Consider the following 13,601-nt stretch of genomic DNA (forward strand, 5'->3'; position numbering starts at 1 on the left):
GGGTCAGATGTCTTATGGTCCTAGAACAAATTCCAGCTGGCATTCATGAGCCATCAGAAAAGGCCATCTTCAACTTGGAGCATAATACCCAGAGTCTAGACTGACATCTACATCATTTATTATTATATTGTAATTTGTCTCCTACTGTACCTATTGGCTTGTTCATTTTTTATTGTACTGCCCTGCAGTGTTTTGTGCACTTTATGTAGTCCTGTGTAGGTCTGTAGTTTAGTGAAGTTTTTGTGTTGTTTTATGTAGTCTAGTGTAGCCTTGTGCTGTCTCACTTAGTCTAGTGGAGTTTTGTGCTGTTTCATGTAGCATCATGGTCCTGGAGAAACGCTGTTTCGTTTTTACTGTGTACTGTGCCAGCAGTTTATGGTCGAAATGACACTAAAAAGTGACTTGACCTAAACTACGAGGGGTGATTAATACGTTCATAGCCTAAGGTAGAAGGAGTCAATTTTAGAAAACCTAGCACATTTATTTTTCAACATAGTCCCCTCCTACATTTACACGCTTAGTCCAATGGTCGTGGAGCACACGGATCTTGGACCTCCAGAAAGTGTCCACAGATGGGTGATTGATAAATTCGTGGCCTAAGGTAGAAGGTGATGAGTTATACAGCACTCATTACATGCACATACAGTTCAATTCTGAGTGATTATGCAGAAAGTTTGAAGTTAATAACTCATCATGGGTAATTGATAAGTTCATGGCCTAAGAGAGAAGGAGATGAGTTATTAACTTCAAACTTTCTGCATAATTACTCAAAGAGTTGACCTGCATGTGCATGTAACGAGAGCTGTATAACTTATCTTCTTCTACCTTAGGCCACGAACTTATCAATCACCCATCTCTGGACACTTTCTGGAGGTCCAAGATCCGTATGCTCCATGACCACTGGACTAAGCGTGTACATGTAGGAGGTGACTATGTTGAAAAATAAATGTGCTAGGTTTTCTAAAATTGACTCCTTCTACCTTAGGCCATGAAATTATCCATCACCCCTCGTACTTCAAATTCAAAAATACGATAACAGGTGAATCACCCACACCAATATCCCAAGGTCACCACTAACTTGTCACTAAATTGGATCATCCACGTAAGCATCATAAAAATCATAATTAGTGGATTCTACAGGAAGTGATGTTCTCCCTCACTTCACAAAGTTTTTCTATCAAAAGGAGTCAGGGATGTGTTGCAATACACTTTATTCAGTAGGTAGAGTGCATTGATACCCAGCTCAAAGCTACCTGCGCGATGGCTACCTACTTCTCCACTTTAAACATTCTTTTCCTCCATTACAATGGCACCACCACAGTCCCATCAAAGTTTTCAAATTTCTACTCCAACTACCATCTCAGAGGATCAAAGAAGTGAGGGCCTCACAACATCAGCATACTTGGTGCTGGCTCCTTGCTAACTGATAGAAAAGCTTTGTAAAGCGATGAAGAAAATCACTTCCTGATTTAGAAACATAGAAACATAGAAAATAGGTGCAGGAGTAGGCCATTCGGCCCTTCGAGCCTGCACCACCATTTATTATGATCATGGCTGATCATCCAACTCAGAACCCCGCCCCAGCCTTCCCTCCATACCCCCTGACCCCCGTAGCCACAAGGCCCATATCTAACTCCCTCTTAAATATAGCCAATGAACTGGCCTCAACAGTTTCCTGTGGCAGAGAATTCCACAGATTCACCACTCTCTGTGTGAAGAAGTTTTCCCTAATCTCGGTCCTAAAAGGCTTCCCCTCTATCCTCAAACTGTGACCCCTCGTTCTGGACTTCCCCAACATCGGGAACAATCTTCCTGCATCTAGCCTGTCCAATCCCTTTAGGATCTTATACGTTTCAATCAGATCCCCCCTCAATCTTCTAAATTCCAACGAGTACAAGCCCAATTCATCCAGTCTTTCTTCATATGAAAGTCCTGCCATCCCAGGAATCAAGCTGGTGAACCTTCTTTGTACTCCCTCTATGGCAAAGATGTCTTTCCTCAGATTAGGGGACCAAAACTGCACACAATACTCCAGGTGTGGTCTCACCAAGGCCTTGTACAACTGCAGTAGTACCTCCTTGCTCCTGTACTCGAATCCTCTCGCTATAAATGCCAGCATACCATTCGCCTTTTTCACCGCCTGCTGTACCTGCATGCCCACTTTCAATGACTGGTGTATAATGACACCCAGGTCTCGTTGCACCTCCCCTTTTCCTAATCGGCCACCATTCAGATAATAATCTGTTTTCCTATTTTTGCCACCAAAGTGGATAACTTCACATTTATCCACATTAAATTGCATCTGCCATGAATTTGCCCACTCACCCAACCTATCCAAGTCACCCTGCATCCTCTTAGCATCCTCCTCACAGCTAACACTGCCACCCAGCTTTGTGTCATCCGCAAACTTGGAGATGCTGCATTTAATTCCCTCATCCAAGTCATTACTATATATTGTAAACAACTGGGGTCCCAGCACTGAGCCTTGCGGTACCCCACTAGTCACCGCCTGCCATACTGAAAAGGTCCCGTTTATTCCCACTCTTTGCTTCCTGTCTGCTAACCAATTCTCCACCCACACCAATACCTTACCCCCAATACCGTGTGCTTTAAGTTTGCACACTAATCTCCTGTGTGGGACCCTGTCAAAAGCCTTTTGAAAATCCAAATATACCACATCCACTGGTTCTCCCCTATCCACTCTACTAGTTACATCCTCAAAAAATTCTATGAGATTCGTCAGACATGATTTTCCTTTCACAAATCCATGCTGACTTTGTCTGATCATTTCACCGCTTTCCAAATGTGCTGTTATCACATCCTTGATAACTGACTCCAGCAGTTTCCCCACCACCGACGTTAGGCTAACCGGTCTATAATTCCCCGGTTTCTCTCTCCCTCCTTTTTTAAAAAGTGGGGTTACATTAGCCACCCTCCAATCCTCAGGAACTAGTCCAGAATCTAATGAGTTTTGAAAAATTATCACTAATGCATCCACTATTTCTTAGGCTACTTCTTTAAGCACTCTAGGATGCAGACCATCTGGCCCTGGGGATTTATCTGCCTTCAATCCCTTCAATTTACCTAACACCACTTCCCTACTAACATGTATTTCGCTCAGTTCCTCCATCTCACTGGACCCTCTGTCCCTCACTATTTCTGGAAGATTATTTATGTCCTCCTTAGTGAAGACAGAACCAAAGTAATTATTCAATTGGTCTGCCATGTCCTTGCTCCCCATAATCAATTCACCTGTTTCTGTCTGCAGGGGACCTACATTTGTCTTTACCAGTCTTTTCCTTCTTACATATCTGTAAAAGCTTTTACAGTCTGTTTTTATGTTCCCTGCCAGTTTTCTCTCATAATCTTTTTTCCCCTTCCTGATTAAGCCCTTTGTCCTCCTCTGCTGAACTCTGAATTTCTCCCAGTCCTCAGGTGAGCCACTTTCTCTGGCTAATTTGTATGCTTCTTCTTTGGAATTGATACTCTCCCTAATTTCTCTTGTCAGCCACGGGTGCACTACCTTCCTTGATTTATTTTGGTTGTAATCTTTATGACGTTTACATGGCTTGTCCAATTAAGTGACAAGTCAGTAGTGACCTTGGGACACTGGTGCTGGGAAATTAGAGATACAGAGAAACCAAACCACTGTGGGATTTCAAACCACTGATTAAGCAGCAGTTAATAAGACACAAATCTGATGGGTGAATGTGACTTGACACAAGTTATTTTAAGATCTGGATGATCTCAATTGTGTAGTAAGTAAAATATATGAGGCAACAGAGTCATGCAGTTTTATCATTTAAATTCAGTTCAAACCCAAAAGGTACTGCTAAAGGCAGATGGTAATAGTCGTTGGCAAAAGGTTTTAAGAAAAACTCAGTAGTTGCCTGAATACAGCTCTTTACCTTGACATTTTATTGCATCTAGATGAAGTATTATACAATTTTTTGAAATTCTAATACCTGCTCATTGAATGGCCAGTTTTATTTCAATTGTGCTTTTTAAATTTATTTACACAATGAAAGTAATACCAGATGCAAGTAGTTCTATACTCCACTGGAAACAATATACACATATATTAATATTAAATATTTGACCCCCACACCAAGGTGGGAAAAATGTTTACAAAAATTCAAATAGATAATAATGTTAATACCATACCTCTTACTCTGCTTCCACGTATGTGGAACACTGCAGACAATTGAACTCAACATCAGTGCAGTTACAAAGGAGAATAAAACCAAATAAATTAGACCTTCCACACCATCGTAGCAGAGTCCCGTCAGAGCCTGCACATAATCCTGCAGTAAAGAAGGAAGAAATATTGTACAGAAATACGGATGGAAAACCATAAGCCAGAGTTATGGGCGACACAGTAGCGTGGCAGTTAGTGAGACGCTATTACAGCTTGGGGCGTTACAGAGTTCGGAGTTCAATTCTGGTACCATTCCGGAGTCTCTGGATGTCTTCTCTGTGGAATGCGTGGGGTGTTTTTTTTTTTGGGTCCTCTGGTTTCCTCTCACAGTCCAAATGTACCAAATAGGTTAACTGGTCATTGTAAATTGTCCTGTGATTAGCTGCTGGGGTTAATCGTGTTTGTCAGGAGTTGCTGGGGCTGGAAGGGCCCACTCTGAGCTGTATCACTACATAAATAAATAAGTAAAGTTCCAACTTGTCAAGTGTCAGTTTGGGTGCTGAGAGGGGACAGGACCATCGAGATCGCCTGCAATACTTCAGGCATTGACCTCAGCAAGATTCATACAGAAACAACTATTTAAAGAAAATAATGGAACGTGTAGACATCCAAAGAATGCATCACTGAGAAACAGTGAGGAATTGAAGAGGGAATAACAAAAAAAATGGCATCTTCTGCAATATTAATTAAATTATAAAACTTCCCATTTTATCAAGTTTGCCATATAATATTTTCAGCTGACAGGAAGGCACCGTTCAGGAAGGTGGAAGAGAATGGATTAATTTTAACAGTCTTTTATTGCTCTTTACAAAATCACAACCTTATACACTCACCATATGAAGACTGCGACAATCAACCAGAGCAGTCAACTGCTGCAGGGTAGTCTCTGTCGAGTTCAATACTATCTGAGTCCGTTCCAGATATTCCTATTAATACATTTAAGCAGTGATCACCTTGTAAGGACACAACAATTAAAATAATGTATTTAAAGCACACATGAACTCCCTTTTAAGAAAAGGAAAAGCTTACTGGAAACCTATGAGGCTGATATGACTACTGAACAGATAACGTACTAAACAAGTTGATTTCAATACTGGTCCAGCATAGATTGCAAGATTCTGATAATTACGGGTGTGCAGACTGCCTCAAACTACAAATTGAATGTAATATTTCATACATTATAATGGGCTAAGCACACAAGATCTAGGTACACATGATAGATAAAATTACACATGACTAGTCCATTCTGAAATTTAACTTGCTAGCCATTTGTTCTAAGCACACACTATTGGCGAGATGCCAGTCTCATCCAGGATATGAAAAGGGATAGCTTGTGGTGTTTGCCTTGCTAACAATTCTCCACTCTGTTTCCATGGATAACTGAAACAAAATATTTGGGGAAGTAGAATAAATTAGGGTTCAAAAATTATTATATACAAAGGGTGACTGGTAAGCTCCTGGCCTAGGGTAGGAGGAGTCAATTTTAGAAAACCTAGCACATTTATTTTTCAACATAGTCCCCTCCTACATTTACACACTTAGTCCAGCGGTCGTGGACAATACGGATCCCTTCTTTGTAGAAGTCGGTGTCTTGGGCCTCCAGAAAGTGGTTCACAGCTGGGGTGATTGATAAGTTCATGGCCTAAGTTACAAGGAGGTGAGTTATACAGCTTTCGTTACATGCACGTGCAGTTCAACTCTTTGAGTGATTATGCAGAAAGTTTGAAGTTAATAACTCAGATCCTTCTACCTTAGGCCACGAACTTATCAATCACCCCTGCTGTGGACCACTTTCTGGAGGTCCAAGACACCGACTTCTACAAAGAAGGGATCCGTATTGTCCATGACCGCTGGACTAAGTGTGTAAATGTAGGAGGGGACTATGTTGAAAAATAAATGTGCTAGGTTTTCTAAAATTGACTCCTCCTACTGTAGGCCACAAACTTATCAATCACCTCTTGTATAAGTGAAAAACACTCAGGCCTGCAGGTTTTTGTTCCAGTAAAAAATCTTAAATAATGAGAGAATGATCTGCATTCTGAGATAAACAAGCTTAACATACTGAAGATCCTGGGGTTAAATCAATTTTCAAATAAAAAGTTCCAGTTTGTCACTTCTGCCTTCCATTTCTTTTTAGTCCTACAATTTTCTTCCTTTCAAAGTACCTTCTTTTCGCTTTTTAAAAAATATTGCTAAATCTGCTAGCTTAAACTTTTCAAATAATAGGGTAGGTGTGCCTCCCAGATACAACGATTTCTTAATTATTTCTCCCAGCAAGACCTGGAATATAGGTTTTTGCTGGGAAGTCTTGCACAGTGCATTACAGTTCTCTTGGTATAGATAACCAGCTGAACTGACAGAACAGCTTTAAAAACTGGATTCAAAATGTAATTAGTTCCTATTTAACAAGTTAAAAGTACTACAAGATTAAGATAACTACATTGTAACAACAAAAGGACTAAAAACACAAAAACTGCATTTAAACTAACCTCATAATAACAAACAGAGATTCTTAATTTTGCTTATCTTTCATCCTGCAGCTGATTTACACTCATTTCTTTCTGTAAATGCACTTGTATCAGGCAATCAGTGAGCATCTAGAAGTTTGGTTGATCGCCGAGTTTAGCAAAATGTTTGCAGACGTTTTGGCTTAAATCAAGAAGCCATCATCAGTGAAGAGACAATTGAGGGTGTTGTCTCCTCAGAATGGGCATATTTCCCAGATGAAGGGGCTGTGAAGGCTGCATTGCAGCTTGTGCTTTGGAGTACCAGCTACATAACTATCTGCAGCTAGATCATGGTGGATGATCAGTCCCAACACATTCAAGGCTGTACAGTGTACATCGATAACATTAAAGAAAAACTTAAGATTCTTTTGCCAGTTAATCTGAATGTGTGTTCTTTGGTTAAGGTTTCAAAAGAGAAACAATCTCTTCAATTTCTCCATTAAAAACACATACCATTGAGCTGGTCTCCTTAGTTTTTCCCAGACTCTGCAACTAAACTACCTCACTTATCCTCAATACTCATTTTAAGATCTTAAGAAACATTCAAAAATGTAGTGCCAAAATGGACAAGGTGCTTTTGTGGAAACTAACTAGCATTAGCAAACCTTTAATAATTTACCTACTTTTCTGCTTCATTATTTATGAACTAAATAATTCAATACTTCAACATTTTTATTAAATTATCCTAACACCCTGGTGAATGCTGTAGATCAAGGAGATCTAGGGATACAAGCACAAAGTTCATTGGAAGTGGCAATGCGGTTTGACAGAGTGGTGAGTACAAGAGTGCGATGTCATTCTACAGGTATACAAGATGCATATGAAATATTGCGCCATTCAGGTTGCCATGCTGTGGGAAGGTTATGAATGCTAGACAGAGTGCAAAAAGATTCACAAGAATGTTCAATGCGACCGAAAGCTTTAGTTGTAAGAAGGGACTGGATAGGGACTGTCTTTCCTGGAACAAAGGAGGCTGGAGGTGGGGTTGGGTGATCATTTTCAAGTTCATAGAGACATAGATAAGATGGATTGATACAATCTCTCCCCCCCGCCTCCAGTGTAGCCAGGTTTAAAACTAAAACGCATGGGTTTAAGGTGAGAAGGGAAAGATTTAAAGAGGACCTGAGGAAGAAGTTTATAACTCAGAGGGTGATGAGCATGTAGAATGAGCTGCCAGAGGAAGCCATTGAGACAGGTACAATTATAATATTTAAGAGAGATTTGAACAAGTACATAAATAGGAAAGGTTTAGAGGGATATGGGCCAAATGCAAGATAGTCCCACTTGCCTAGGTAGGGAACTTGGCTAGCAAGGAAACGTTTAGGCCGAAGGGCTTGTTCCCATGTTCTACGACTCTGCCTCTATGAACTTCAAGCCTACACACCCACTGTTCCAGCAACACACCCACTGTTAGTTTACATCACTTATCTATTTCTTCAAGTAGATCATTTATACATTTGTGATAAAACACACCTGTACATCTGTTAATTTCAGCAATCTATATTCCCATTGGTTGCATTTTCAAGCTTTAAAACTGTGACTCCTTTATCTAAACCTTGGTCACCAAATGCATCAAAATATTACAGTTCTGGACTACTGATCCAGAGATATGCATTTTAAAAGTACTGTGCCAGCTGGAGAATTTAAATTCAAATAGTTAAATAAATCTGGAATTAGAAAAAACTGCTGATCCCAGCAACAGCAAGCATTACATTTCTGAAACACCCATTTAGTTCACCACATTTTACCGGGAAGAATATCTACACTGCTTATGCAACGTGACTCTAGAATTATCAATGCCTTTGATCTTAGCTGCTTCAGTATAGGGGCAACTACTGGCATTGTAAGATCAATATTATGCAAATGAATTATGTGGGGAAAATTGTTCCTAGCAAAAAGGAGGACAGTAATTTAAGGGTAATTATGCAGAAGAACCAGAGGCAACAAGAAAACAGTTATTGCAATCAGTATTGCATTTCCTTAAAAAAATAGGTAGGGTAGTTTAAACAGATTTCAGAATGTAAACTTGAAAAGGAAAATAAAATGTGAATCGTACGAGGAAAACTAGCAAAGGAGTGAGGCAAAACAAATTTGTCTTTCATAATACACTGAGAAAGCTCCTGTGATAACTCATTCAAAGTTGTATTGATTTGATGAAACGGGTAGTGTTCCTTACATTGCTCAATTTGTAAACATCAATTTAACTCCAGATAAAGGAATCATAATGATACATGCCACCATAATCATTTTACAATAAAATAATCTTGCCTCATTATTTTCTTCATTATTGTCTTCATAGATAATTTCAACTTTACTTAGTAAAGAAAAACTCAAAAGCTTCTATGCAAATCCGATAAATTAATTGGAAAACTTGAACATGAAAAAAGATCAATTATTTTCTTTTCAATGACAATACTTACATAAGAAGATGGGAACTCAGGGACAGCTGATTTTAGAAGTTCAGATACATGATCCTGCATTTCCACCAGAGCTTTATGACTACGTGAGAGTTTCTGAAGTGTTTAAAAGGAATAAAAATTGCATTACTTGTATTTCCCCACACCCAAACACATGTATTTTGACAACATACCAAAAAGTTACTGTCAAGCTCCTCCAAAAGAACCACAACCTTGACATAGGATTTGAAGGTCTGCATGCCTCAATGACCTAGAGAGCTATGTTGGCTGGAGTTGGAGCCTTATACTTTGGCTCTTGGTAGGGTTACCCATGCCAAACAGGTCAAAGAGTAGAGGACAGACGAAGAGTGGTCCATCTGTCCTCCAGCTTGGGGTTCAGCTCAGAGCTAAATTGTTACAGATGGTGATGGAGGACCTTCATTGCTGCCCTAAATGCCAACAATGTAACAGGCAGTAACCAATGTCAACCAATCTATTAACACAATCCTATCTAACTACCCAACACAGTAATCTCATTACACCTACATATAATTGGCCAATATTTTTTGACAGACAAAAATATGAAATCGAGCCTCTGGCCAATTTAATTAGTAATATCAATGTCACGTGCCATGAATACTCATTGGAAGAGGTGGGATGATATTGCCACCATTGTTGTGCTAACACGACAATTAACACTGCTCCTAATCTTATTACATGACTGCTTTTTACACAGAGCATAGAAGAATATCGTTCAGGAAAAGACTTCATGACCCATGATGTCTGTACTGACCAGGATGCCAATTTACTCTCTAACCCAGGCAACATCCTGCTGAATCTCATCAGCATCCTGTCCAAAGCCTCCACATCCTTCCTGAAACATTGCAATGAGAATTTCACACAATATACAAAGTTTTATGCAGCATATATATGGCATAAAGTGCGCATGCGCCGGTCGTGCATGCAGCCTGTTACAGCCGCTCTGACTAGTTTTCTTACTCTTTTCTTCTTACTTTCTTAACTTAGGTTATTTGTTGCATTTTTTTTCCCCCACAGTAACACGTTGAAGCTGCACCCTCTCTAACATGCTGGTGGAGAGAGTTTTCCTTGTTTTTTTAGCACTGGAAATAGTTACATTCGGACACGTCTCATTAGCGGGGCCGCAGAATGTTCGCATTGTTTATTCCAGGGACCAGCTGATTACGCTTATGCCGGCCGGTTTGGCGAACAGAGCAGCGAACACCCCGGCTGAAATCTGGAGGAAAACACACAGAGGATGCAGAGGGGAATCAAAAAGGCGAGGAAAGAGGACCGGGTCGAGACAACAGAGACTTATGGAGAAGAGGAGTTATAAGCCGTGTCTTCCCTCTCCCATTATGGGCAATGTGAGATCGCTGGGTAATAAAATGGATGAGTTCACAGCGCCAGCCAGGAGTCAGAGAACATTTCGGGAGAGCAGTGTTATGTGTTTTACTGAAACGTGGCTGCACGTGGACATACCCTCCGATCAAAACGTTTCCATGGAGGGCTTCCAGACCGTTTGGGCTGACCGGAAGTGCACTGAGAGCGGTAAGCGTAAAGGAGGGGGGCTTGCTGTTCTGATTAACAACAGATGGTGCAATCCTGGTCATATTATGATCAAGGAAGGTGTTTGTAGCCCGGATATTGAACTTGTTGCTGTTGGACTCCGGCCATATTCCACCGAGATGCAGCCCTCGGCGTCATGGAGGTCGTTCCTGCCTGTGGCCATCGAACTTTGCAGCTCCTCCAGTGGAGGGTCAGACACCCTGAGCCAGTGGGCTGGTCCTGAACTTATTTCCATCTGGCATAGTTTGCATATTGTTGTTTGATTGTTTGTGGTTTTATATTGCTATATTTATGCTCTATTCTTGGTTGGTGCAGCTGTAACGAAACCCAATTTCCCTCGGGATCAATAAAGTATGTCCATGTCTATGTCTAAATGCCACTTCACTTCCCAATGAGCCCAACGCCTTTTATGTATGCTTTGATAGCGAGTATAATACTATGCCTGTACAAATCCCCACAGGGTCCGACAACCCTGTGATCTATCTTGAAGGCTTACTCTACAACTGGATCCTTGACTTCCTTATTGGTGCAGATTGGTTATAGCATCTCTTCCTCCCTGACAATCAACACAGGTGCATCTCAGCGATGTTCTTCCTACATTCATTACCGTGTGGCTACGCACAACTCAGGCACCATCTACAAATTTGCCTTGGCATAAATCTCAGATGGTGACAAAATGGCTTACAAGAATGAATATATTGGCTAGAGCAGTGGTGTCACAACAACAACCGTGCATTCAATGTCAGAAAGATCAAGGTATTAATTGTGGACTTCAGGAAAGGGAAGTCATGAGAACATGCATCAGTCATTATTGAGGGATCAGTGATGGAAAGGATGAGCAGCTTCAGCTTCCTGGGCATCAACATCTCAGAAGATCTCTCTGGGGCCAAACACACTGATACACTCACAAAGGCAGCACACCAGTGGCTCTATTTCATTAGAAGTTTGAGGAGGTTTGGATGTCACCAAAGGCTCTTGCATATTTCTACAGATATACGATGGAGTGTATCTTACAAGGAGCCGACAATGCACAAGATCGCAAGAAGCTATAGAAGGTTGTAGACCCAGCCAGTTTCATAACAGTCAGAACCCTCCCCATCATCGAGGAAACCACCATCTGGGACATGCCTTTCTTCCATTATTACCATTGGGGAGGAGGTACAGGAATTGGGGTTGGTTTATTATTATCACTGCATACTGTTTAAACAGATCACATCATTAAACAATGCTTTGAGGTGGAACAAGGTAGAACAGTAACAGAATGCAGAATTAAGTCCAACAGCTACAGAGAAACTGCAATGCAGGCTGGTGAACAATAAGGTGCAAGATCATAACAAGGTAGGTTATGAAGCCAAGAGTTCACCTTATGCTACTAAAGATTCATTCAATAGTCTTGTAAGAGTGCAGTGAAAGTTTCTTGAGCCTGGTGGTATGAGCGTTTAGGCATTTATATCTGCTGCCAAAGGAAGAGAGAATGTCCAGAATGGATGGGGTCTTCAATTATGGTGGCTGCTTTACTGAGGTAGCAAAATGTATAGTCCACGGAGGGGAGGCAAAAAGGAAATTATAGACCTGTTAGCTTGACGTCGGTGGTTGGGAAGTTGTTGGCGTCGATTGTCAAGGATGAGGTTACAGAGTACCTGGAGGCATATGACAAGATAGGCAGAACTCAGCATGGATTCCTTAAAGGATAATCCTGCCTGACAAACCTATTACAATTTTTTGAGGAAATTACAAGTAGGCTAGACAAGGGAGATGCAGTGGATGTTGTATATTTGGATTTTCAGAAGGCCTTTGACAAGGTGCCACACGAGGCTACTTAACAAGATAAAAGTCCATGGAATTATGGGAAAATTACATACGTGGATAGAGCGTTGGCTGATTGACAGGAAACAGAGAGTGGGAATAAAGGGATCCTATTCTGGTTAGCTGCCGGTTACCAGTGGTGTTCCACAGGGGACCATGTTGGAGCCACTTCTCTTTACATTGTACATCAATGATTTGGACTGTAGAATAGATGGCTTTGTGGCGAAGTTTGCTGATGATATGAAGATAGGTGAATGGGCTGGTAGTGCTGAGGAAACGGAGATTCTGCAGAGAGACTTGGATAGATTGTTAGAATGGGGAAAGAAGTGGCGAATGAAACACAATGTTGGAAAGTGTATGGTTATGCACTTTGGCAGAAGAAATAAACGGGCAGACTATTATTTAAGTGGGGACAGAATTCAAAGTTCTGAGATGCAACGGGACTTGGGAGTCCTCGTACAGGATACCCTTAAGGTTAACCTCCAGGTTGAGTCGGTGGTGAAGAAGGCAAATGCAATGTTGGCATTCATTTCCAGAGGAATATAGTATAGGAGCAGGGATGTGATGTTGAGGCTCTCCAAGGCGCTGGTTAGACCTCACTTGGAGTACTGTGGGCAGTTTTGGTCTCCTTATTTAAGAAAGGATGTGCTGACGTTGGAGAAGCTACAGAGAAGATTCACTAGAATGATTCCGGGAATGAGAGGGTTAACATATGAGGAACATTTGTCCGCTCTTGGACTGTATTCCTTGGAGTTTAGAAGAATGAGGGGAGACCTCATAGAAACATTTCGAATGTTGAAAGACATGGACAGAGTGGATGTGGCAAAGTTGTTTCCCATGATGGGGGAGTCTAGTACGAGAGGGCATGACTTAAGGATTGAAGGGCACCCATTCAGAACAGAAATGCAAAGAAATTTTTTTGCCAGAGGGTGGTGAATCTATGGAATTTGTTGCCACGGGCGGCAGTGGAAGCCAAGTCATTGGGAGTATTTAAGGCAGAGATTGATAGGTATCTGAGTAGCCAGGGCTTCAAAGGTTATGGTGAGAAAGCGGGGGAGTGGGACTAAATGGGAGAATGGATCAGCTCATGATAAAATGGCAGAGCAG

General features: G+C 41.1%; 1 protein-coding gene across 4 annotated transcripts in view; it reads right to left on the minus strand.

Annotated features, from left to right (window-relative positions):
- The window catches only part of LOC134351923 (protein tweety homolog 3-like), a 218,710-nt gene that overhangs the window by 43,473 nt on the left and 161,636 nt on the right, over positions 1 to 13,601 (minus strand). For all 4 annotated transcript variants that reach the window (XM_063058845.1, XM_063058843.1, XM_063058844.1 and 1 more), the window contains exons 9-11: positions 9,126 to 9,218; positions 5,032 to 5,124; positions 4,165 to 4,304 (exon numbers count right to left, since the gene is read on the minus strand). In XM_063058845.1, coding sequence (XP_062914915.1) covers positions 4,165 to 4,304; positions 5,032 to 5,124; positions 9,126 to 9,218 — 326 coding nt within the window. The remainder of the gene's footprint in view (positions 1 to 4,164; positions 4,305 to 5,031; positions 5,125 to 9,125; positions 9,219 to 13,601) is intronic.

This window comes from Mobula hypostoma, chromosome 9 (genome assembly GCF_963921235.1).
Source record: "Mobula hypostoma chromosome 9, sMobHyp1.1, whole genome shotgun sequence".
Classification (NCBI taxonomy): domain Eukaryota; kingdom Metazoa; phylum Chordata; class Chondrichthyes; order Myliobatiformes; family Myliobatidae; genus Mobula; species Mobula hypostoma.